Source organism: Phascolarctos cinereus, unplaced genomic scaffold (genome assembly GCF_003287225.1).
Source record: "Phascolarctos cinereus isolate Bilbo 61053 unplaced genomic scaffold, phaCin_HiC Scaffold_726;HRSCAF=1367, whole genome shotgun sequence".
Classification (NCBI taxonomy): domain Eukaryota; kingdom Metazoa; phylum Chordata; class Mammalia; order Diprotodontia; family Phascolarctidae; genus Phascolarctos; species Phascolarctos cinereus.
Window position 1 is genome coordinate 383,615,081 of NW_027556098.1, and position 25,469 is coordinate 383,640,549.

The 25,469-nt window shown below is 46.1% G+C and overlaps 1 protein-coding gene across 1 annotated transcript in view; it reads right to left on the reverse strand.

The window, feature by feature from the left end:
- Positions 1-25,469, reverse strand: part of ARHGEF10L (Rho guanine nucleotide exchange factor 10 like) — a 219,623-nt gene that overhangs the window by 69,677 nt on the left and 124,477 nt on the right. The window contains 9 exon segments of the mRNA XM_020972563.1: positions 270-370; positions 4,940-5,067; positions 6,278-6,393; positions 12,079-12,260; positions 12,480-12,494; positions 15,459-15,604; positions 20,969-21,142; positions 24,257-24,349; positions 25,209-25,325. Of these exon segments, the coding sequence (XP_020828222.1) occupies positions 270-370; positions 4,940-5,067; positions 6,278-6,393; positions 12,079-12,260; positions 12,480-12,494; positions 15,459-15,604; positions 20,969-21,142; positions 24,257-24,349; positions 25,209-25,325 (1,072 nt within the window).

Here is a 25,469-nt window from a genome sequence, read left to right on the forward strand (position 1 = left end):
TCTCTCTCTCTCTCTCTCTCTCTCTCATACACACACACACACACACACACACACACACACAAAATACCTGGTAACTATCTTGCATATATCTATGAATGCACACAACAGAACACAAGCTTCTGGAGAGCAGGGACCATGACACTTTGTGAGGCACCTGGTAGGTGCCTCAATCCTTGTCATTTGATTGGCTCAACTTTCCCGGTGCACTATACCATCTTCTCCCAGCCCAGCCCACTCCCTACAGTCTCTTTCCCACTTGGAGTACTCACGGAGCCCAATTTTGGCCAAGTGTAGACGGTTCACCCAGGAGATCTTGCTCAGGGGGTTGGGAGTGATAAAAACCACCATGAAGCTGATGGGCCGGCCAGACCTGGCAGGGAGACAGAGAACAAGGGAGATGTTATCAGGTCCCTTTCTTCCTTCAAGGCACTGAGTGAGATCTCTTCCCTTTCGGGAGATCACCTTGGCCTTTTATATTTTCTCTCTTTCTCTGAAGATGGTGGCATGGGGCAGTGAGTATGGCAAGTGCCATTCTTGTTGCAGACTGAGTCCCCCGGGTATAAGACAGCTTTTCAAAATGTGCAGGAGAGGGGCAGCTAGGTGGAGCAGTGAATAGAGCACCAGCCCTGGATTCAGGAGGACCTGAGTTCAAATCCAACCTCAGACACATAACACTTACTAGCTGTGTGACCCTGGGCAGGTCACTTAACCCTATTGCCTAGCCAGAAAAAAAGAAAACCTACACAAAATGTGCAGGAGGGTAGTGACTTGGCCTTAGGTTCCCTATCTATCAAATTAACCCATTGAAGAGGTGGGCAGACTAAGACCTAGAAAACTTCAACTCATTTCTTTCTTTTTTTACACTTAATAGTATTTTTTTTCCAATTACATGTAAAGATAGTTTTCAACATTCATTTTTATAACATTTTGAGTTTCAAATTTTTTTCCCTCCTTCCCTCCCTCCCCAAGACAGCAAGCAATCTGATACAGGTTATACATGTACAATCATGTTAAATGTATTTCCACGTGAGTCATGTTGTGAAAGAAGAATCAGAACAAAAGGGGAAAACCACAAGAAAGAAAAAATAAAAAACAAAAAAAGTGAAAATAATATGCTTCAATCTGCATTCAGACTCCACAGTTCTTTCTCTGGATGTGGATAGCATTTTCCATCATGAGTCTTTTGGAATTGTCTTGAATCACTGTAGTCCTGAAAAGAGCCAAGTCTCTCAAAGTGGGTCATTGCACAATGTTGCTGTTACTGTGCACAATATTCTCCTCTTTCTGCTTACCTCACTCTGCATCAGTTCATGCAAGTCTTTCCAGGTTTTTCTGAAGTCAGCCTGTTCATCATTTCTTATAGCACAATAGTATTCCATCACACTCATATACCACAACTTATTCAGCCATTCCCCAATTGACAGGCATCCCCTCAATTTCCAATTCTTTGCCACTTCAACTCATTTCAACAGGCATTTTTAAAATGCCAACTGTTTACAAGATGATAGGAAGAATGGTATGGTAAAAGGGGGACCAGCCTCGGAGTCAGAAAAATCAAATGTCAAGTCTTGGCTCTGAAATATAGCAGCTCTGTGACCATGAGCAAGTCACTAAATCTCTCATTGCCCTATAGGGCCCAAAGAAACGATATGACATTACTTACATCTTCCCCCTCCTATGACAGTAAGTTAGAGATGAGTTATTGTTCGTCCCCTGTGGAGGGAAATTCTGCACTAGGAGTTCTTCACCCTCATGAAATCAGGGGTCTAGATTCCCCTTCCCCCAAAAAAGGAAACATATAGAAGTCACTTCATGCCAGGTACTGAAAATACAAAGACAAACTGGAAACTGTCTTTATCATCAAGGAATTGATATCCTCCTGGAATAATAATGCATATGTATAGAGCTCTTTAGTGTTGGCAAAGTGCATTTATATCCATTATCATATTTGAACCTCCCTGAGAGGAAAACACTAGAGGTTTTATTGCCTCCATTTTACAGATGAGGAAATTGACTTTAAGTGATAATTAATGTCAGAGGCAGAATTTGAACTTAGGTCTTCCTAAGTTTAGCACTCTTATCAACATGGCGCCATGCTAGGTAACTCGCCTCACATCACTCCTCAGGTAAGGGAAGAACTAGAACCTGGGTCCCCTGATTTCCAATCCTATATACTCTCTCCACCACATCAGGGGTATGGGCTATGCTTAGCCTTCAGCCCCACCCCCATCCCCTAGGCTTCTAATCCATCACTTAATACCTCTTAATAAAGCGCCCACGCTACCCCAGAACCTAACCTGTAGCCAAGTACATCTTTCTGCAAGGCTGACTTTTAAAAGGTGCCAGGAGAACATGTGTACCCACTTCACTGAAAATCAACATAGCATCCAATGGATAGGTGGTCAAAGGATATGAACAAACAAGAAAAAGAATTATAAACTATTAGCAGTCATAGGAAAGATGGCTCTGAATCACTGTAACGAGAGAAATTCAAATAAAAACAGCCCCGAGGTTTCACCTCACATCCAGAAAGTTGGCAAAGATGACAAAAGATAAGAACAGTCAGTGTTGGAGGGACTGTGAAAAGACAGGCAGGGCATTGGTGTATCTGGGAATTGTTCCAACCACGCTTGAAGGCAATTTGGAATTAAGCTAAGAAAGTGAGGAAACTATCTATATACCCTCTGAGCCAGAAAAATTCCACTGCTAGTCAATATGCCCCCAAAGAACTCACTGATCAAAAGAAAGGCCCTATATACACCAGAATATTTACAGAAGCACTTTTTGTACTAGAAAAGAACTGAAAACAAGATAGATGCCCATTGATTGGGAAATGGATAAACAAGTTGTAGAACATGAATGTAACATAAATACTACTGAACAGCAATTATAAAAATGGGGAACATGGAAAAGTATAGGGAGACTTACATGAACTGATACAAGTGAAAGAAAATCAGAAAACAACATAAATCATGACCATAACAACATGAATGAAACAATCAAAAATAAGTCTATGGAACCAAAATTAATTCGCTTGGTCACAAAGAAGAGCTATGAGACGGCATCTTCCTTCTTTGCAGAGGTGGGGGACTGTGGTTATCAAATTCTGCATATAAGGTCAGACGTAGTTAGCTCTGCTCTCTTAGGTTCTCATTGGTATAAAAGGCAACTCTCTTGGAGAGAGTGGGATAGACTGGAAATGTAATGATCTAAAAACCAAAGATATCTATAAAATTATTTTTAAATGAAAGATACGAATAAAAAATTAAAAAAAGAAAGTTGACATAATGTGGTGGAAAGACCACTGAACCAGGGAAAATGAGTTCAAATCTCAGCCTGATACTCACTAGCTGTGTGACCCTGAGCAAACTGGTTAGTTATTCTCTCTGAAGCTCATGTGGAAAAATGGAACTAATCCAATACCCCAGAAAGATCAAAGAAAAAGGGAAAACATGCATGGGTACAAAACTTCTTATAGCAACATGTTTTGTTGGGGCAAAGACTAAAAGTCATATGGGTGCCCATCAATTAAAGAATGGCTGAACAAATTTTTGTGGCATATGCACGTGATGGAATATTATTGCATCATAAGAAAGGAAAAATGGGAGGGATTCAGACATACCAGGAGGATTTGTATGCACTGATACAAAGTGAAGTAAGCAGAGCCAGAACTGATACAATGATTACCACGACGTAAAGGAAGCCAGCTGTGAAAGCAACTCCACCCAGTACAGTGACTCCAAAAGACAGACACTGAAGCATGTTTCCCACTGAAGCTGGGATCAGTTCATATAAGTCCTCCTATACTTTTCCATATTCTCCATTTTCATCTCTTACTGTGCAGTAGTATTTATATTACATTCATGTTATACAACTGTCTAACTATTCCCCAATCTGTGGCAGCAAAGTGATGGGTCAGAATGAGACTTCTCAGACATGACCAATGGGTAAATTTGTTTTCCACAACTAAACTTAGACGCTACAAAGGAGGGGTGTCATCTGTGTTGGGAGGAAGGGCAATTTGGGGGAATGGTGATACCAATACTTCAGTAAAGGAAAAACAGTATCTACAACTCATTAAAAATGAACAAAAAAAAAGAAGATATAGACAAGCAATGAGCAATGTTGGAACTTCCACATTGAATGTGAAATATGAAAATATAAATGGCACATAACAGTTCACAATGCATCCAATTCTCTTAATGTACTGAAGTGTTTGTGTTTATTAATGATTAGTAAATTCAGTTTTTTAAAAATGGGGTATCATGGGATGGTTGTGAGAAAAGCTTGAGGGCAGTCTAGAAATGTGAGCTATTTTTCTTCAGGATGCTGCAGAGAAAAGGATGTCTCCCAAGTGCCTCCTTCCCTCTTCCCAGTCCATGTTGCCTCCATCCCTGGAAACCCCCCAGGATGTTACCCCAAGACGGAGTCCAGCCAGATGCAAAAGCCAGGCCTGATCTATTGATGTTTAATTGTAGTGTATTTACTTTGTGTGTACTGAAATAGACCTTGTATATGTAGATACCCTGTAGGGATATCTGAGGACGTGCTGTTTCCCCCAGCTGAATGTAGTAAGCTTCTCTGGGTTTTTTTTTAGTTTTTTTTTTTTTTGCTTTTTGGTGAGGCAATCGGGGTTAAGTGACTTGCCCAGGGTCACACAGCTAGTAAGTGTCATGTGTCTGAGACTGGATTTGAACTCATGTCCTCCTGACTTCAAGGCCAGAGCTCTATCCACTGCGCCACCTAGCTGCCCCTGAATGTAGTAAGCTTCTTGAGGGCAGACACTTTTATTTTTGCCTCTGTAGCTCCAGCAACTAGCAGAGTGCTTTGCACAAAGTGGGTGCTTAATAAATGTTTGTTGGACAAATGAATTAAAAATAAACCTTGGCTAAATGGCATGATATCGAAAACCATTTTCCCTCTCAAACCCTTTACTCACTTGTCTGGCTTTCCAGGGAGCAGGAGACGGAGACGACACTTATTAGCAGAGTGGATTTCCTCTTCTTTCACTCGCATCAGCCTCTGCAGGGCAAGGCACCAGTCCTGAGCCACTGTCATGTTCAAATTCTGTGTGTAGGAAAAAAAAAAAACGAAGAGTATGGAAAGGGTACGTAGTGGTTACCCAGCGGGGGCTGATTAGGTCACTGCCCAATCTGTCTGCTTTCCTAAAACCCACCATGGTCCCATCCCATCCTGGATTGCTCTCACTGTGGAGGTGAAGGTGGGAAGGAAAGGAATCACAGGAGTTTCTACTTTTAGCAGAACAATTTTGCACTGGGATGTAACCTCTGACCCTTGACTTTATTATATAGATCAAGTAGGCCTGATGTTATAGAGGAGGATGGGAAGTTAAAGAATCCTGGCTGGAATGGAATGAAAGAGGAAGCCAAGTCTCCTGAGCCCAAGTCAAACTTCCTTCTGGCTGAAGAGAGACGTTGTGATTGGCTTGGCTCTAAGGGCACGACTGATGAGACACTGCTTGCTGGGAGGCTCGGTCTGTGATGCCAGCTCTCTTCACTCTGAGACTGCCCTCTATTTATGACACGGCTGTGTACCTACTTTGCATGCTTTCTCCCCCATTAAAATGTGAGTACCCGAGGGAAGAGACCATGTTTTTGCCTTTCTTTGTATCACCAGCACTTAGCACTGTGCTTGGCACTCCATAGGACTTAATAAATGCTTACTGACTGAGTCACTGACTTCCTGACAGCTAGGTGGGATGGCAGGTGGAATGTAGGACTTGTAGTAAGGGAGACCCAAGCTGACTCTACCCACTCAACACCAGCTGTGGCTAGTCACTTCAGTTCAGTTTCCTCATTTATAAAATGAGGATAATAAAAGAGCCGCAGACAGGGTGGTTATGAGAATGAATGAGATAATACATGTAAAGAGGTATAGGAATGGTAGACAATGATGACGACGATGACGATGACCAGGACTGTCAAGTCAGAGCGATGTCCCAAGAACGGACCACATAAAGGAATGATCTCTTTTCTAGGGAGTTCGCGATGTCTGGGATGTTTCACCATAATCAACACCTTGCCCTACCCTGGAAGCTTCACATGAGATTTCCAGGTGGGTGTGAGGTTGGCTGCCAACACTGTCACTCTAGACAGCCCCAAAATACCCTCAAGGGAATGGACGCACAGTCCCTAACTCATAATCAGCATTAGCTCCTGTTGAATCTTGACCCATCACTGAGCAAGGATAACGGACGCTTTTGCTGACCTGCCTGACAGTTGGGCCCCCGGAGCTCTGCCCAAGGCGCTCTCAGTACCTGATAGGTGCCATGGAGGGTGCTGATGAGCAGGGTGATCTGCTCAACCACAGCCAGGTCCTTCTGCAAATCCTGCAGCTCCTGAAAGAGGCGAGGGGGCCCAAGGTACACCTTGTCTGGGAAAGAGAAGACGTAGAACTCAGGCACAGGCCAGGATAAGGAGGGCAGGAAAAAAGCAGAATAATTCGCTCATTCACCTTGCACAGATAGATGCCCAGATAAACGAGCATGAACTAGCTTACCGAGCAACAGCAGGGCAGTGGGCAGCCCTGAGTGCATCTGCACTGTCTGACCAGACATCTACTAATGTGGCTTTCCCAGAGATACTTTGGGTGAGCAGCAAAATGAGAAATAGAAGGATCTGCAGGGGCTTCCCCTAAGATTGGAGGCAGTCTGTGGAAGCCATTAGGTTTGCTAGGCCACAGACGATTAGCGCTGCTCTGGGAGTCAAGAGCACATCACCCCAGTAGTGCCCTGGCCACTAACGTGGCCAATGTGCCCAGCTGTGTGATCTGGGGTCATCACTTCCCTCTCAGGCCAAGCTTCCTTGTCTGTAAAATGATCTGTAAAATGGGAATCTTAAATTATAGAGTAAAGGTGGAGGCAATCTTCGAGGTAATCCCATCCAACCCCTAATTTTACAGATGATGAAACTGAGGCCCAGATACAGAAAGTGACACATCCACGCTCAAACATGTCATAAGTAGCAGAGCCAGGATTCAGATCCAGGTCTTTTGGAGTCCAAATCCAGTGCTTGCTTCCCTGTCCTATCTCCCTGAAAGAGCCATTGTGATATAGTTGAAAGAACACTGGTTCTGAAGATCTGGGTTCAAATCCCACTTCTAACTCATGGTACTTGTGTGACCTCTGGCAAGCCACTTAGCTTTCCTGTGCCTCAGTTTCCTCTTCTACACAATGATGGCATTGAATTAGATGGCCTTTGGGCTCTTCTCTATGGCAGCTAAGTAGTGCAGTGGATAGAGCCCCAGGCTTGGAATCAGGAAGACTTGAGTTAAATACAGCTTCAGGCACTTACTAACTGTGTGACCCTGGGCAAGTCACTTAACGCTGTTTGCCTCAGTTCTCTCATCCATAAAATAAACTGGAAAAGGAAATGATAAACCACTCTAGCATCTTTGCCAAGGAAACCCCAAATGAGGTCACAGAGAGTTGGACATGACTGAAAACAACTGAATAATTAGATCTAAATCTAACATCCTATAATTGGAAAGATTCAGTGAAGTAATGGTTGTGAAAGCATGACACGGTGAACACGCATAAGAGATTATATACATACGTTTATAATCATGTTTACATATATAATTTGGTCAGAGCCCTTGATTTTATTATTAGAGTAAGGTACTCCTGGCATGAAAAGAAGCCCCACCAATGCAGATCTGCCCCTGCTCCAAAGCTTAAAGTCTTAGAGACTCGACTGAGGCATTGAGAGGCTGTCATTCAAGGTCACACAGCCAGTATGTGTCAGAGATGGGACTTGTCAGTAGGTCTTCCATTAGGCTGCACTGCCTCTCCAAACATTCATAGTAACTATGATCTTCATCTTCACTATCTTTATCAACAGCCTCTAAAACCCAGCTTGCTCCTCTGGCTGCTTCTGGAGGGATTCCATGGGGGAGGCTTTCTCACTATAGGAAAAGAAAGCCACGTGTGTATTCGGGGGGGGGGTCCTCTATGTATGGATTAGATGAAGGAGATGTTCAGGGAGATAGGCTGATGACAAGGATGGTCTCTAATGAGCAGCACCTAAGTAGGTGGGAAGAGCCATGGGCCAGGGAGCTTCTTTGAAGGAAGGCATCTGAGGAAGGGAAGGAGAAAGAGAAGAAAGGAAAAGGGGGGAAGGAGGAGACCCTCAGAAGCAGCTTCTCTGAAGAGTGATGCATGAAAAGGAGTCCAAGCATGTTCTACTCCATCGATCCAGTTGCTCTATTAATTAGAAAGGGGGCCAGGGAGAGAGAGAATTCCCCAAAGGGGCCCCTCTGGTCACGTGCCCATCCCAGGCTGCCTCACAGAGAACGCACAGAGAACTGCCTCACAGAGAACACTCCCTCCACACTTCCTGAATGGTTCTGCCAGGGCAGGCAGAAAGAGGTGAGCCCCCACCTACTGCCTCCTCCCAGACCTAGCTGTTCCCCTACAGCTGGCAGGAGCAAGGAAGCAAATCTGGGCACCCTCTTCAGACCGAGGATGGTGTGGTACTGGGGTGAGCACCCCACCACAGACCCCAAACACCCTCCCTAGAAAGAGAAGATAGCCCCCATCCATGCCATCTGACAGCCCTACGCTGAGGGGGCCCAGAGTAGCCCAGTTGAAACAACCAGGGTCATACAGATGTTCTGGTCACCTAGGAAAAGTAGAAAAAGCCTTGGAAAAAAGGCTTCAGAATCCTGGGTCTGTCCTGAATTATGCTAGATAAAACATTTTCATTTTCTGGGCCTTAGTTTCCTCCTCTGTAAAATGGGGATGATAATTCCTATCCTGCTTAGCTCAAAAGGGGTTGCTAGTAGGATCAAAGAAGAGAATGTTCCTATGTACAGAATTACATTCCAAGGTTCAGTGACTCTACTGGGGGAGAGGGGGTTGTTTTGTTTTTTGTTTTTTAAACTAGGCACTGGTAGAAGGAACTCTCAGTGATGAAATTCCTTCCACTCATGCCACCTGGCATCTGCTTTTCAATTTCTCATGTCAGAGTTGCCCGGGAGAGGTTAAGGAACTTATCCAGGGTCACACAACCAACATGTGTCAGGGGAAGGACTTGAACCTGCAACCTCCCCCCAGCCCTGGAGCCAGCTCTCTATCTACTATGCCATGACTCTACAAAGGGGGATTAGATTTTATACCTCCCTCTCCCTTCCCCTCTCAAAAAAATCATCAGGGCTGGCGAGCTGAGTATTTACTGAGATTCATTCAATCATTTATTGTTCTCACAGGGCAATTATGAAGACAATAATAATGATGATAATATTAATGAGAGCTGCCTCACAACTCTACAGATAATAATTAACAGACACCTAACACAAAGGCTTGCAAAACCCTTTACAGATATTACTTCATCTGATCTGCAGACAGCTCTGTGAAGTAGGTACTATTATTACCCCCACTTTACAGATGAGGAAACTGAGGCTGGGGGCAACGAAGTGACTCGCCTAGGGCCACAAGGCTAGTGTACGAAGCAGGATTCAAACTCAGGTCTTCCTGACTCCAAGTCCAGAGCTCTACCCACTGACCCACCTATGATGAGAGGCATCATAGGGTGGTGGATAGAGATCTAGCCTCTAGCCAGGCCATAAAAATAATAACAAGCCACATTCTTGAAGCATTTGATAGTGCCCAGAACATAGTCATTGCAAGAACCCCAGGACAAGGGACTGCAAGTATTATAATCAATTCAACAAATACATATTAAGTACCTGCTATGTGCTACATTCTGGCTATGCTCATCAGTGGGGATTAAAGGCAAAAGTAAAGGAGTTTTTGCCCCCAAAGAGCTCCTATTCTCTGAGGGGCTGGAAGTGGGAAGGGTACAACATGTATACTGATGAGTATAAATACAAGGTAACCTGAGGAGGGAAGAGAGTATCAAAAGCAGAGAGCTTGGGGTGGGGGGGCTTCGAGGAGGAGGTGAGCCCTGCACTGAACCCCGAAGGGACCTAAGGATTCTGAGAGGGAAAAGGTTTGTTCAAATGCACCGGCCCAGGAGAGAGAATGCTGAGCTCAGGGAACAGCCCGCTGTCCACTCTGGCCAGAAGGTAGGATGCATAAACAGGGAGTGATAGAAAAAAGCCTGAAAGCTTAGCCTGAAGCCAGTTTGCAGAGGGCCGCTGGGAGGTTTCTGTTTAATCCTCCAGGCCACCGAGAACAGCTCAAAGCTTTGGAGGAGGGTGACATGGTCAATGTTTGCCTTAGAAGCATTAATCTGCCAGTTACAGAATATGGATTGGGAGAGGAGTTAGTGGAGGCAGGGAGACCAATCAGGAGCCGTCATAAGAGTTCACAGGAAAGGCGATGGATAGAAGGGGACAGATTCCAGAGAGGCTGTCGGTGCAGAATCACCAAGACCGTGAGTGTGAACAGACACAGAACAAAGGGAAACAACGAGGAGCGAATTTCATACAAAGACAAACCATGCTGCAAAGACACAGAGCTGGGAAAGAATTCTGATCGACAGAATGACCGGCCACGGCTCCAGAGCAGCAGCTACCCTCCTCCCAGACGGATGCAGCCATGATGGACCCAGAACACAGAAGGACACATACGTTTTCAGATGTGGCCAACGTGGGACCGGTTTGCTCCACTGTGCAAATTTGTTACCAAGCTTTGACTCTTCTTTTTCTTTTTACATTGGAGGAGAAATCAGGGAAAATGAGGGGCAGCTAGGTGGCACAATGGATACAGCCCCAGTCAAGAAGACCTGAGTTCAAATCCAGCCTCAGACACTTCCTAGCTGTGTGACCCTGGGCAAGTTACTTAACCCTTAATCTTGCCCTAATTTCCTCATCTGTAAAATAAGCTGGAGAAGGAAATGGAGAACCACTCTAGTATCTCTGCCAAGAATACTCTAAATGGGGTCAAGGAGAGTCAGACATCACTGAAATGACTGAACAACAACAATAAATTAAAATTAAAGTGCGCTTATTTTTAAAAATTTGAATTAATTTTTTAAAAAGACATGATGTGATTAAACATACATAGCATATATCAAATTGCTTGCTATCTTAGGGAGAAGGGAAGGAGAAAATTTGGAACTCAAAATTTGATTAAAAATGAATGTTAAAAATTGTCCTTACATGTAATAGGAAAAAAAAATACTATTTAAAAGGAATAAAAAATATGACAATTGATGTGATACAAAGCTGAGGAAGAGGGAGAAGTCCAAGATGACTATGAGGCTACAAGCCTGGGAGACTGGGAAGATGGTGCCAGCTGTGACACTGAGAGGTTTAGAAAGGAAGCAGGTTAAAGGGGAAGGAAGATGAACTCAGTTTGGGGACATAGTGTGCCTCTGAGATGCTATTAGAATGTTCAGGTGAAAGGCCTAGGAGGCAGCTGCTAAACTTGAATTCAGCAGAGATTTGGTTGGCGATTTCATTTATCTATGTGTATATGTATAATATATATTTGTACATTGTTTTTATTTATGTGCATATATATAAATTACATATAATTATGTATATATAATAATTATATACAAATTGTACATGTATGTGTATACATATACACACATGTGTATATATTTATATAAAAGAGAGGGAAAGAGAGAAAAGGGAAAGAAGAGAGATAAATGAGAGAGAGAGAGAGAGAGAGAGAGAGAGAGAGAGAGAGAAGAGAGAAGAGATTTGGGAATTAAAACACGGAGATGCTAATGGACCACAAAGGAGTTGATTACATCACCAAGGAAGTATATCTAAAGAAAAGAGACTAGGACCCAGGAGAGTATCTTGGAGGACACCTGCACAGGGAGTGAGAGAGACAGATGGATGGTGGCATAGGCAAAGAGAACTGAGAAGTGGTCAGAGAGGTAGGAAGAAACCCAGGTTCACAAAAGGAAAAGGAGGTCAAAAGCTAAGTAAAGATCAGAGGATAAGGATTGGATTTGGCTGTTAATAGATCCTAGGTAACCTTAGAGATGAAAAATAAGAGACCCAGAGAGTTGAGCCTGCATTTCTATCTGGTCCTCTTTCCTCTGCCAGAAATTCTGGAAGATGGTGGTGAAAGGGTGATACCTTGGAGCTGAGTTGGGGATGGAGATGGGGAAGGGAGAAGGAAAAAGATGAGACACTCACTGTGGGCCTGGCTGGCTGGAGAAGACTTCTTGGCACCAGCATTCTGAATGACGACATTGTCCTTATCATAGGTGCCACCTTCCTGGCCCACTTCTACCACCTGTACCTGGGGTAGGGCTGTGTTCCATTTCACCACGTATTTAGGGCCCAGGGGGACCAGGCTGCTGATCTCCAGCTGTCCCCTGTGGAAAGGAAAGGGAGGATCCCAGTTGTTCACCCTCCCCATTCCTGAGACTCCCATCATCCCCCTTTGAGCAGCTCAGCCACAAACCATGCAGCCCCAAATGGCAGCCCCCACACCAAGATTAAACTAAGTCAGAAGCACCAGGCAAGCCCAGCCCCAGCACCAAAACCACATTCAAATCCCCGTCTTGGAGCGCCAAGGCTCCTGTCCCACCTACCTGTGGTTGACAGGCCTGAGAAAGACAAGAAGGATGCAAGGTCATTATGAGTACTGATTTCTAATGTAAGCTAAGAACTGCTCTGGGCAGGACACTAGGGTGGGTCCTGGGGGGTGGGCAGAAAAATAGTCCACTCTTGTTCCCCATCAGAATTAATCTTTCCTTTCATATTTCACAAAGCACTTTGTTCTGAATTTCAAATATACCAATCAATTACCATAGAGGATTACATCTATGTTGGTGATTTCTTCCCCTACAAAGATGTTAGCTCTGTGAAGACAGGGACCTGGTCCTATCTATACTCTGTATCTCTTCCAATTACACGTAGAAAGCCCTTAATAAGTCTCTTGAATGAATAGATGTGGGAATAATAATTATAACAGTAATAGCAGCTAGGATTTATATAGTACCTTAAGGCCTGCAAAGAGCTTTACAAATATCAGCTAATTTTATCTTTGATGAGCCAGGAGGTAGGTGCTATTTTTATCCCCATCTTACAGATGTGGAAACTGAAGCAGACAGGGGAACAAAGAGAAGGGAACAGCATGCCAACACAGTGCTAAGCATGTTACAGACATTAGGTTAAATGACTGGCCCAGGGTCACACACCTAGTAAGTGTATGGGATAAGAATGAACTCAAGCCTTCCTGACTCCTGGTCCAGTCCTCTCTGCATTAAGTCACTTGGCTACCTTAGAGGAATGACCTTCCCGTATTTCTACTGTGAGCTGCTTATTCATTTACTCATTCATTTATTCATCCATCCATTTATTCATTCATTCATTCATTTAGAAATGCTTTTATTTATTTCTTTATTTGTTTGTTTAGCAAGCCTTTATTAAATACCCACTAAAAGTCTTGGAGATTGCAAAGAGAGAAACAAAAACCAGGCCCTGCCCTCAAGGGGCTTACATTCTACTACCCAAATCTGGTACATTGCCACCCCACCTCTTCCCCTTTCCCCTACCTCTCCTTTTACTGCACTTGCGGTCCCTTCTTGAGTTAACTGAATAAGTGAGTGAGAAGTGAGTATTCATTGGGAGTGATGGCACAGGTGAGCCAGACCCACAAAATCCAAAGCCCTGTGGCACGATTTAATTAGGTTTGGGATTCTCTGTGTTTGACACTGGGAAAGCAAGGCTGTCACCAAAACGTTACTGATGATAACAGAGGGAGAGGGGCCAGTGTGGTGCGATGGCGTGAATGGAGCACTGCAGTCAGAGGAGCAGGGCTCAGATCCCGGCTTTACCGTTTATAACCCTGCTGACCTGAAGGACGCCCCAGACTCTCTGGGCCTCAGGCTCGTCTTCTCTAAAAGGAGGGCGATGGACTATCTGAGGCCCTTTCAGCTCTCAATCAGACAAGTCCATTCTGGTCCCAGGACTTTCCTTCAAGCGTCTGACCCAAAACTAGGAACCTCCCATCCAGGAACACAAGTTATGAAGGTGTGCACCCAGAGGCAAAAGCTTTCAAGCCAAGTAAGCATGTGCTCAGATAAAATCAAGGGATGTGGTTTAGATGAAAGAAAAAGTGCCTGCAACATCAAGAAGAGATAGTCCTGAAGTGGGAGAGCTAAGGAAGAGGTGCTGGAGTTGTCCTCCCAAAGTCAATCTTCAAAAGAAGAACAAAAAATTACCTTTTCATAGGATTCCAGGATTCCAGGTGAGACTTTAAGGCATAGAATGTCGGAATTAGAAGAACACAGAATGTCAAAGCTGAAAGGGCCCTTAGGACATAGGATGTCAGAGCTGGCAGGGCCCTTAGAATACAGGATGTCAGAGCTGGGAGGGCCCTTAGGATCCAGGATGTCAGAGCTGGCAGGGCCCTTAGGATCCAGGATGTCAGATCTGGGAGGGCCCTTAGGATCCAGGATGTCAGAGCTGGCAGGGCCCTTAGGACCCAGGATGTCAGAGCTGGCAGGGCCCTTAGAATACAGGATGTCAGAACTGGGAGGGCCCTTAGGACCCAGGATGTCAGAGCTGGGAGGGCCCTTAGGACCCAGGATGTTAGAACTGGGAGGGCCCTTAGGACCCAGGATGTCAGAGCTGGGAGGGACTTTAAAGCACAGAATGTCAGAGCAGGAGGGCCCTTAGAACACAGAATGTCAGATCTGGGAGGGCCCTTAGGACCCAGGATGTCAGAACTGAGAGGGCCCTTAGGACCCAGGATGTCAGAGCTGGGAGGGCCCTTAGGACACAGGATGTCAGAGCTGGGAGGGCCCTTAGGACACAGGATGTCAGAGCTCAGAGGGCCCTTAGGACACAGGATGTCAGAGCTTGGAGGGCCCTGAGAGCACAGGATGTCAGAGCTGGGAGGGGCCTTAAACACAGAATGTCAGAGCTGGGAGGTGAGGGGGGCCTTAAAACACAGGATGTCAGAGCTAGAAGGGACTTTAAAGCACAGAATGTTAGAGCAGGAGGGACCTTAGAACACAGGATGTCAGAGCTGGGAGGGGCCTTAAACACAGAATGTCAGAGCTGGGTGGGGAGGGGTCCTTAAAACACAGGATGTCAGAAGTAGATGAGGTCTGAAAGGTGATCTAGTCTAAGCCTTCATTTTATAGAAGAGGAAATTGAGGCCCGGAAGAGTAAAAGGACCTACCCAACATCACACAGATAGCTAAGGAGCAGAGGTGGGCTTCAAACCCAGTGCCTCTAACACTAAAAGCGAAGCTCTTTCTATTACCCCATGGCTGTGACAGTCACTTGCCCAAAGCCAGGGATCAGATGCAAGGCCCACTCTGGGATTCTGCAGCATCCTTGGGCTATTGACCGGGGACCAGAAGCTCCCTAATCAATAACCCCCATAGCCGTGGTCTTAAAGAAGAAAGAATCCTTGCATCTGAATGGTGTTGCCAAGGGACTGGACTAGGGTAAGAAAGGTACACTCCAGATGACCCCTCCTCTCACTCCCTTCCCCCACTTTTATGGGGCAGAACAAAGATTCCGCCATCACAGGGAGGAGCCAACAGGCCACTTACTTGAAGTTGATGTTGGCACACACCAGCATGTCGTTGAGCAGGAAAACCTTGCGCTCCTTGGACTTGATAAGCTGCCCACGGTCCCCATACACCGTCTCCGTCAGGGTCTCACACAGCAATAGCTGCCGCTGGCCCGACGTCAGCAGCTATAAAAAGACAGAGGACCACAGGTCTAAATCAACACCAGCCTTCAGCCCAGCTGGCACCAGAGGGCATGGAGTGAGACACTGTAATTCAGCACTCAAAGTTCCATCTCATCCTACTCTTGACTCCTAGGCCAATCAACCCGCCATATACTTCCTAGGATGACATTTTTCACTTAACCTCCCTGGGCCTCAGTTTCCTAATCTGTAAAATAAGAGGAAGAGGCAGGTTTGGACAAGCTGGACTCTAAAGTCTTTTCCAGACTTAGATCTGTGATTCTATGGCCAAACAATTACCACTCCTTGGTAACCAACTTTCTTTCCAAACATAGCCAGACTAGTCATCACAACACATGCAGTCTGTCACCAGGCCCATAATGGAATCTTTCTCATCTGGTGAAGCCTGTCTGAGCTTATGCTCAGCTAAGCTTACCCCTCCAAGAACTCCTGGTCAACTCCTTCAAAGAACAGAGCAATAAGATCATTTAAGTGGAGGCTCTCTCTAATACAAGAGCAGGGGAAGTAATACAGCTATCAACCTTAATGGGACTAGGGGCCCCCATCAATGGCAATTCCATGTTCTCTATTAGTATTAAGATAAAAATAAAGCAATTCATATTCAATAGATGTATTTAACGCAAAGTACTTTCTTTCCAGGTAGTGAAAGAAAGAGGGGGCTAGCACAATGATTCTTATTCCCATTTCACAGATGAAAAAACTAGGGCTTCAGAGACTTCATTATACAGATATTAAGTTGAGCCAAAGTTGAGACTAACTCATGCTTCATTATGTAAAGTTCAGCGTTCTTTCTACTATGCCATGATGCTGCGTGATATGTGTCCCTCATAACAGCAAATGAAGAATTTATTTCCACTATGTGGATGAGCATTATCTGGTGGTGATTCCACTAAATGCTATGTATGTGACCCTGGACGATTCACTTAACATCTCTGGGTTTGATTCTTCCTCTGAGGGGCTTAGACCAGACAGCCCTGAACAATCCTTCCAGCCCTAAGTCTCTGATCCCATAAACTATGATCTATGATTTGTGATTCATAAACAACAAGAGTAATAAATCTATAATCTTGTGATTAATAAATGTTTTTGACTATCTAATCCTAAAAAAAGATGTAGTTCAATCTCTATCATTGGACATTAGTGGCCATGACCTTCATCAGGGAAGAAACCCTAAATAACTCAGAGCCCTAACAAAGATGGAAGAGTGGAGGACAGTCAACACTTTGAAAAAAGATCTAGGGATTTTAGTGGCCCACAAGTTCACTGTGGTTCAGAGGATGCCAAATCAAACACCATCTTAGGCTGCACTGGTAGGACCAGGGAGGCAATGGTCTGGCTGTGCCCTGCCCTCATCAGACCACAGGTAGAATACTGGGTTGACTTCTGAGCATCACATTTTAGGAAGGATACTGATAAGCTAAAAAGTATCTGGTGAAGGGCTTTCAGATCACGCCATCTGAAGACTGGCTGCAGAAATGGGAAATGGAGAAGAGAAGCAGGGAGACAGAGAGGGAGTAGGCCTTACAGCTGGGCTGAAAAGGTTTTAAACATCTCAGAGCTATTACATGGAAAAGGTAGAGATCTGGTTCTGCTTGGCCTCGAGGGGCAGAACCAGGACAGAATGGGTGGAACTTGGAAAGAAGGGAAGAGGTGACCAAGTGGAAAGAGTGCTGGACTTGGGAGTCAGGAGGACCTGAGTTCAAATCCTGCAGATTCATGTCAAACTAACACTTGTTAGCAGTGTGACCCTGGACAAGTAGCTTAACCTCTTGTCTGTCTCAGTTTCCTCATCTGTAAAATGGGTATAATAACAGCACCTACCTCCCAGGGTAAGTTGGATTGGAGGGTGGAGCCATGTACTCCAAATTCTCCATTGAAGGAGAGAGTTCAGCTCAGAACATCACCTCATTTTTCATCTTGCTACACTACTTTGGGACTTTCCTGCCTTTTCCACTATGCCCCTGTGTGAGGTACCTTTCTCAGGAACCCCTTCTCCACTCCTACTTTTCAGCTTCCCTGTAAGTGTTATCATCCCCCCCATTAGAGTGTAAGCTCCCTGAGGGCAAGGACTGTCTTTTTTTCATATTTGTATCCCTAGAACTTAGCACAGCGTCTGGCACATATTAACAAATATTTAATGATTGACACAGTTGTTGTGAGGATCAAATTAGAAAACAGAAAGTGTTCTGCACACCTTCAAACATTATATAAAAGTATTAGCTATGGCAGCTGTTGTTTTTTCATCGTTCTTATTATTATCTGAAAAAAACAACCTACTAAGTAGAGGTATGAGAAGACCCTGCTAAGGGAGGTCCTGAGTTCCCCTCCCTCAAAGTCTTCAAGCGAAAGCTGGCTGGAATGGGAATTTATCACGTGCATAGATTCACATTCACGTTCAGGATGCTCTTCAAGGCCCCTCCTAGCTCGGACATGCTATGAGCCCATGTGGAGGCCCGCAAAGAAACAACGACCAAAGAAAGTCCCTTAGGCTTTTGGCAACCACCCTGTGCTGCTCGCCAGTGGAAAAAAATCCCCCAAATTAAAACAGGATATTTCACAAACATTCCTCTCTGGGGTCCTGAATGGGCACATTGTGAAACAGCTAATTTACTTCTGTTTCCCGCTATGCCCAGTTTCATTTCTCCAAACCAGGGAAGGACAGGCAAGTGGATGCCAGTCCCCAACACTAATTCTTAGAGCCCTGAACTAGATGGGCGATTGCTGAGCTGGCATTCTGCTGAGGGCAGCGGCTCCTTTCCGGAAAAGGGGGACCCAGTGGTTACGATGAAAAGGAAGTCAACAAGAGTATCCCATCTGGAACAGATTCTAGCCAGCCCCAACGGCCAAGGTCAAAGGATTCCGAGACAGAAGGGAACTAGACGATCTAGTCCAACCTCATCATTTTACAGATGAGGAAACTCGGCCCAGGGAGAATATATGACCTATTCAAAGTCACTCCAGGAGTGGGCAGTCTTGATGGGATTTGAACTCAGGTTCCCTAATTCTGAAAGCAGGGAAACTCAACCAAGATAATGGTGGATCATTTATTGTCTACTCCGAAGCAGGAACTGGGGATAGCTGGACAGAAATGAAATAGCCCAGGCCTTCAAGGAGCTGACATCCTACTGAATGGACCAGACAGCCACCAAGCTTTTATTAAGGATGTATTACATGCCGAGCACCATGCCAGGCCAAGGGGATACAAGCCCCAAAAATGTAAATGCCCTCTTCTGAAGGGTCTCACAGATCGTTAAGGAAAACAACACACACAAACATATAATATGTATTATGTCTGGACATGAGTGTGCGGGTATGTATGAATGTTTGTGTATATGTGTGTGTCCATGTATACACACATATAGACATGTATGTGCATATGCATGGGAGGTATGTAGGCATGTATGTGTGTGTGTAGACAGGTAAGTATATAGGTATGTATGCATGTGTCTATGTATGTGTGTATGTACGTAGATAGGTATGTGTGTAGGCATGTGTATCTGCATGTCCATGTGTACAGGCATGTATATATACATACACACATTTGTAGAGGTATATATGCACGCCTTACTATGTAGGCAGGTAAATGTGTAGGTGTGTACATGCATGCATGTGTGTATAGAGCTGCTAAGTATGTTGGTATGTGTGGATTGTGTATGTAGGGACATGTGTAGGTATGTAAGTGTACAGGTATGTGTACATGTGTGTAGGTAGGCAGGTACGTATGTAGATATGTATGTATATACAGAATACACTTTCTCACTGTACCCACTAGGTCTTTCCAGTCTCAGACACTTCCTAGCTGTGTGACTCAGGGCAAGTCACTTCACCGCTGCCTGCCTCAGTTTCCCCATCCATAAAATGGGGAATGATAATAGCCCCCACCAGCCAGGGCTGTTGTGAGGAGCAGATGAGGCTCTGTCTGGGCAGTGGTTTGCAGACCTTAAGGCAGCACAGAAATGTCAGCTCTTCAGGTCTTTTCCAGCAGGGCCAAAGAAAAGAACCAAGGAGGAGAAGAGGAAGCCAGCTGGTGAAAATTACTGTGCACCAGGACGGACCCAGGATTATTTATCAAAGAGGGAGACCCTGGTCAGAGGCGGTAGGACAGCTGAAATTCAACATGAATGCCCTTGAGGCTGAGGCATCCACGGCATCTGACCCTCTCTCAGACCCAAGGCAGGGCTGGGGGCAGCGGCTCATGGGGTCTGCACTGCCTCCCCCTCCCATCCCCAGCTCAGGGCAGGCATGAAAGAACCCTGCCACCTTGTGGAAGAGTCTTTGCCTGGACGGGGCCCTTCCTTTTGTTTGTTCATGAGGATATGTAATAGTAACGCTCATTACTGTGGAGCTCTGAGGTTTTGGGTACCTTCCTCCCACGGGTCCTACAAGGTAGGCACGGTCATAATCTACCTCCATGCTTTCAGGAGTCATTGGCATTCTCTACAACGATGCCAAGCACAACCAGAGATCTCCATGGATGCCCATTACTCCGCACCAGAGGATAGCAAATATTATGACCTATCACCTATTTTCTGAATATCCCCCTCTGTGGGAGCGAAGAGTGGATTTGACCTTCGGACCCTAGTTTTCCAACCCCTGCCGTTATACTGATGCAGAATCACAAAGTCATGGCTCATGGGGTCATAGATTTAGAGATGGAGGTGAAGCCATTTTACAGATGAGGAAACTGAGGCCTGAAGAAGTGATCTACCTGGGGTCCCATAGGTAGAAACTAGAAGGAGCAAGGTCTAAACCCAGGTCCTCTGGCACCCCAATCCAGTAGGCTGCTTTTTCCCCTGCTGCAACAGAATCTTCCTGATTTACTGGGATGAAAAACTTCATCATCACCCTAGTAACCGACCTCTCCAGGTCCCACTGGACTGGTCCCCAGACTACTTCAGACCAGTCTGTTCATGGGCGAAGTCTTTTGACCTTGGTAGAATCCACCAACAAAGCCTTGGAGACCTGGGGTCGTGTTTGAGTCCCAATGAGGCATCAGAGAAAACTTTAGTGTATCAGGGAATCATAAATGTAGGACTGGAAGAGGCCTCAGAAGCCACATAGTCTAATCGCCTCATTTTACAGAGGAGGAGACTGAGACCCAGAGATAGTGAGTGAGTGACTCATCAAGATCACACAGACTGTAAACATCAGAGGTGGAATTCGAACCCAGCTCCCTCTTAGTCTAGCGTTTGAGCTCTTTCTATCGCTACATTATTGGGACACTGAGGCATCCAGAGGATGTGCCCCAGATCCCAGTGCCGCTCCATCACAGTGAGGAGTGGAGCCTTTCTGAGGCTCTGTCCCCGGGCTAGATGCTTCACAGAAGAGCTGGCCAACATCTGCCCTCACCTTGTTGAGGCTGCTCCGGTCACTCACGCTCTTGGTCAGCTGCTGGATCTCAGCCAGCTGGTCAGCCAGCCGCTTCTGCTCATTCAGTTTCTCAGCCAGCGTCTCCAGCTCTGTGAGGGCCAATTGGAGGGACAGCCTGTCTGGGTGACCTTTGGAGGTGTTCTTCAGCATGTCCTAGGAGGGGAAGAGGAGACCAGGTTCAGAGGCACATGGCACTGGGTTAGTCCTGTCTGATCTGATTCTCAGCTCTCACTCTCTCTCTCTCTCTCTCTCTCTCTCTCTCTCTCTCTCTCTCTCTCTCTCTTCTTTCCTTCCTTTCTCTCTCTCCCTTTCACTGTGTCTCTGTCTCTCCATCTCTGTCTGTCTGTGTCTGTCTAGCTGTCTGTCTCTCTCTCCCTCCCTCCCTCTTTCTCTCTCTTTTTCTCTCTCTTCTTTCCTTCCTCTCTCTCCCTTCTTCCTCTCTCTCTCTCTCCCTCTCACTGCATCTCTGTCTCTCTATCTCTGTCTGTCTGTGTCTATCTGTCTGTCTCTCTCTCCCTCCCTCCTTCCTTCTTTTCCTCCCTCCCTCTCTCTCTGTCTTCTCTCTCTCCTTCTCTCTCTCTTTTTCTCTCTTTTTTCCTTCCTCTCCCTCCCTCTCACCCTTCTTCCTCTCCCTCCTTCTCTCTCTCCCTTCTTCCTTTCTGTCCCTCCTCACACATGCTTATACACATGCCTCACAACTCGTAAAAGTTCCCTTGGTCAGACCAAGGCTTTTTACTTCTCTGGCCACATCCTGTTTCCTCCCCAGCAGGTGTTTGCCTTGGACAAGGTCAGATCCAGGTCACAGGCTGACTCCTTCAGGGGAATAAAGTCCACTTCTGTCTCAGTCTCTTTGCAGCCCATGCCCTGAAGTTCCCAAGAAAACTCCGGGGTCTGAATGGCATGTCAGGATTGATAAGCACCCTCTGTGACAGGCTGATCTGAGAGTCAGGAGTGGGTGTGAGCTATTGGCCATCGCATCTCTCTTTCTGAATTCTCCTCCTTAGCAGTCAGCTTTCCACACTGGCCCAAGTGAGAACGTGTACTTCAATTCATTTCACTTTGGCTGAGACTCATTGAGCACCTATTCTGTGCCAGCTAATTAGCCAGAAGCCAAGGATAGAAAAGATAAAACCTAAGAAATCCCTTCCTGCCTTCAGGAAGTTTTCATACTACTAGAGGAAACAGTGTGTACATGAACCAGCCAATACAAAATATATGCCACGCACAAACCAAGTGATTGTCCCAGGCCAAAAGGGGTACCTCGGGGGAAAAAAGATCAAGAGCCACAGTACTAAACCAAGCCACTGGCTCAAGGATCCAGCCTTGAACTCAAGCCCCCCGGAGAGTCATACAAACCCAGAACCTCAGAGGTAGAAGGCATGGCCAAAGTATCCTCTTTATAACAACTGGGGAAAAGTCTAGGCTGTTTTGGGGACCTCCAGCAACGACTAACTCACTAGCTCCTCAGACAGCACCTTGACTGGGGAACAGCTCTCAGAGTCAAGTTCTTCCCTTGCCTTGGGCTGATATATGCCTTCCTGCCAGCCACTTCTGCCCCTGGCTCCTCGTCTGGCCCTCTGGAGCCAAGCAAAAAGAGACTAACCCTTCTTCCCATGTAAGAGTCTTTCATATATATGATATGTGACCCCCTAAATCTTCTCTCCTTGAAGCTAACTATCCCCATTTCTTTCAACTGACCCTCATAAAGCATGGTCTCCACTCTTCACAATTATGATCCCCTACCTTGGGCTATCTGTCCAATATGTCAGTGTCCTTCCTAAAATGTGGTTCTTGAAAACGAGGGCCACAAGCCTTCTGACACAGTGGGAACAGGGAAGAATATAGCAGTAAGCCAGTGAGACCCGGGTGCAGTTCTGGCCTCTGATACCTACCGGCTATGTGACCCTTTCTATGGACAGCTCTCTAAAACTACATTGCTGACCTGCACCCAGGAGTTCCCTGAATCAATGATACCACAAATCCATTCTCCCTCTCTATCATCTCATACCCTCTGGACCCTATGCTGCTCTCAGAGTAGCCTAATTGGCTTTTTTGACAACCATGTGATACCGTTGACTCATGCTCGGCTTACATTCCACTGAGACCTCCAGCTCTTTCTTATAAAAACACATCTAGCCATGCCTTCCTCACAGTTTCCAACCCCAGGACAGGATTTTCCATTGATCCCTATTTCATTTCATCACGTTAGAGCGGCCCATTGTTCTAGCCCAACTCTTTCACCATTGTGTCAGCTTTGTGTCTTCTGCAGATTTCATAAGCAGGCTCTCTAGGCCTCCATCCACATCACTGATAAAAATGGTGAACAGAACAAGTTATGCTCCCTCCACCCCAGTAGAATGTAAGCTCCTTGAGGGCAGGAGGTGTTGTCTTAATGCATAGAGCAGACATTCAATCAAGGTATCACAAACTAAGCTGAAAGGCTCTGAGTACAACTGGAGAGAGAGGCTTGGGATTATCTAAGGAGAACCAGCCAGGGCACACACTATCATCCTTCCCCATGCAGACTCTCTTCAGGTCAAGGGCACACAATTAATTTCCTCAGAATACCATGCTAAATGTATGACTCTTGATAGCTATTCCCACTTTCTTCTCACTACACCTCCCTCTTCCCCCACTGCCCTCTCTCCTAGCCCCAGGATGCTCAGAACCCACTGGGGCTTGACCACTTGCCCAGCCTGGATGAGAGGAGAATTAATTACCAGCTCTGACCCTCCTGGTGAGATGGTCTTACCATCTGCCTTACCTCACTGCTCCCAGAACTGTCCTCTGACCTACTTATAGAGCCTAAGGACCCCTCAGAAGGCCTCGACACTTGCACTGCTGCAGAAACCCTGAGGAGCTCCGGGACCTTCCATCTGCCCAGCAGCTGAACTTCTTTTATGACAGTTTTTTTTTTCCCTAAAGGAGAATGTGAACTGCTGGAGAGCATGGATTGTCTCGCTGTTTCTACTTCTATCTCCTGTGCTTAGCTTGTCACATGATGAGTGCTAAATACAGGTTTTTTTCTATCATTCATTCAGTGAACGCTGAGCCAATGCTTCCTGAGGGCACCACACAACCTATATATGCCACTTTGGGAAGGAACACAAGAGGTGCTAGGGAAGGACCAGATGCATTTTATAGGAGGAGGAAGGTGAGGCTGGGAGTGGGAAGGTGGCGACCATCAGTGGAGCCCCAGAGGCCAGTCCCGGGGCCCCTCCCATCATACTATGCTGGCTGCCACCAGGCTCTTGGCTGGGGCCGTACCTGAAGCAGAAGGATGAACTGAGGAAACCGCTGGATAGGCTTCACCATCAGCCCGTAGAGGGTGACTCGATCTGAGCTGCTCACCTGCCGCCTCTGGAGGAGAAAAACTCCCATCACGCCCCAATACTCGGCCCCTGGGCCCACCCCTACCCCCGGGGCTGAGCTGCCCTTCCCCCACCCAGGATAGCCCCCCTGCCTCAGACAGTGAGGAGAAGTGAAGGCTCTGGGCCTACACCTAGAAATTCTGCCAGCCTGAGCCCTTGAGATGGTCTGGAGCTGGGGTTTTAGAAAGTTCAAAAACAACTCATACTCTTTACTATGTTACATATACCTGATATGGCTGTCTGGAGCTAGAGAGAACCTCAGAATGTAGAAAGGGCCCTTAGAACAGAGAATATCAGAGCTGGGGAACCCTTAGAGCACACAATGTCAGAGCTGGGAGGGATCCTAGAACACAGGATGTCAGAGCTGGAAGGGCCCTTAGAGCACATGATGTCAGAGCTGGAAGGGCCTTAGAATACACAATGTCAGAGCTGGGAGGGCCCTTAGAACACAGGATGTCAGAGCTGGGAGGGCCTTAGAACACAGGATGTCAGTCAGAGCTGGGAGGGAGCTTAGAACACAGAATGTCAGAGCTGGGAGGGCCTTAGAACACACAGTGTCAAAGCTGAGAGAAATCTTAGAGCACAGAATATGGCCTTCCCACTTTCTGGTTCCCTACTCAGTTCTCATGGAACCTACCAAGAGGTTGGCTTTCCAGTAATCCTTATGAGCACCTAGTACCAGATTCTGGATATTCTCTTCCCATCTTACGGCAGGCTCACTAAAATCAGGGAAGGGGAAGTCCTTCACCAAAATGACAAGCAGAAAGGAGAGCCAAGAATGGTGGCTCTGCTAAGCAAGTGCCCTGCCTTTCCCCACCAAGGGCTACCTGATTCATCCCATGACTGACCTTGAGGAACTCCAGGAACGCTGGCTTGGTCAGACAGGCTTTCTTGATGATGGACATGGCAGTGGTGAAGTTGTTGACATAATCACTGTACACGTCTAAGACCATGGACTTGGAGAACTAGAAACAAAAAGGAGACAGCACAAGAACTGTTATACCCACTTCACAGATGGGAAAACTGAGGTTGAGAGACTAGGGGACTTTTCATAAGGTGCTATAGTTTTGAAGGGCTAGAGACAGGTTATGTGCCATTCTTGACAGCAA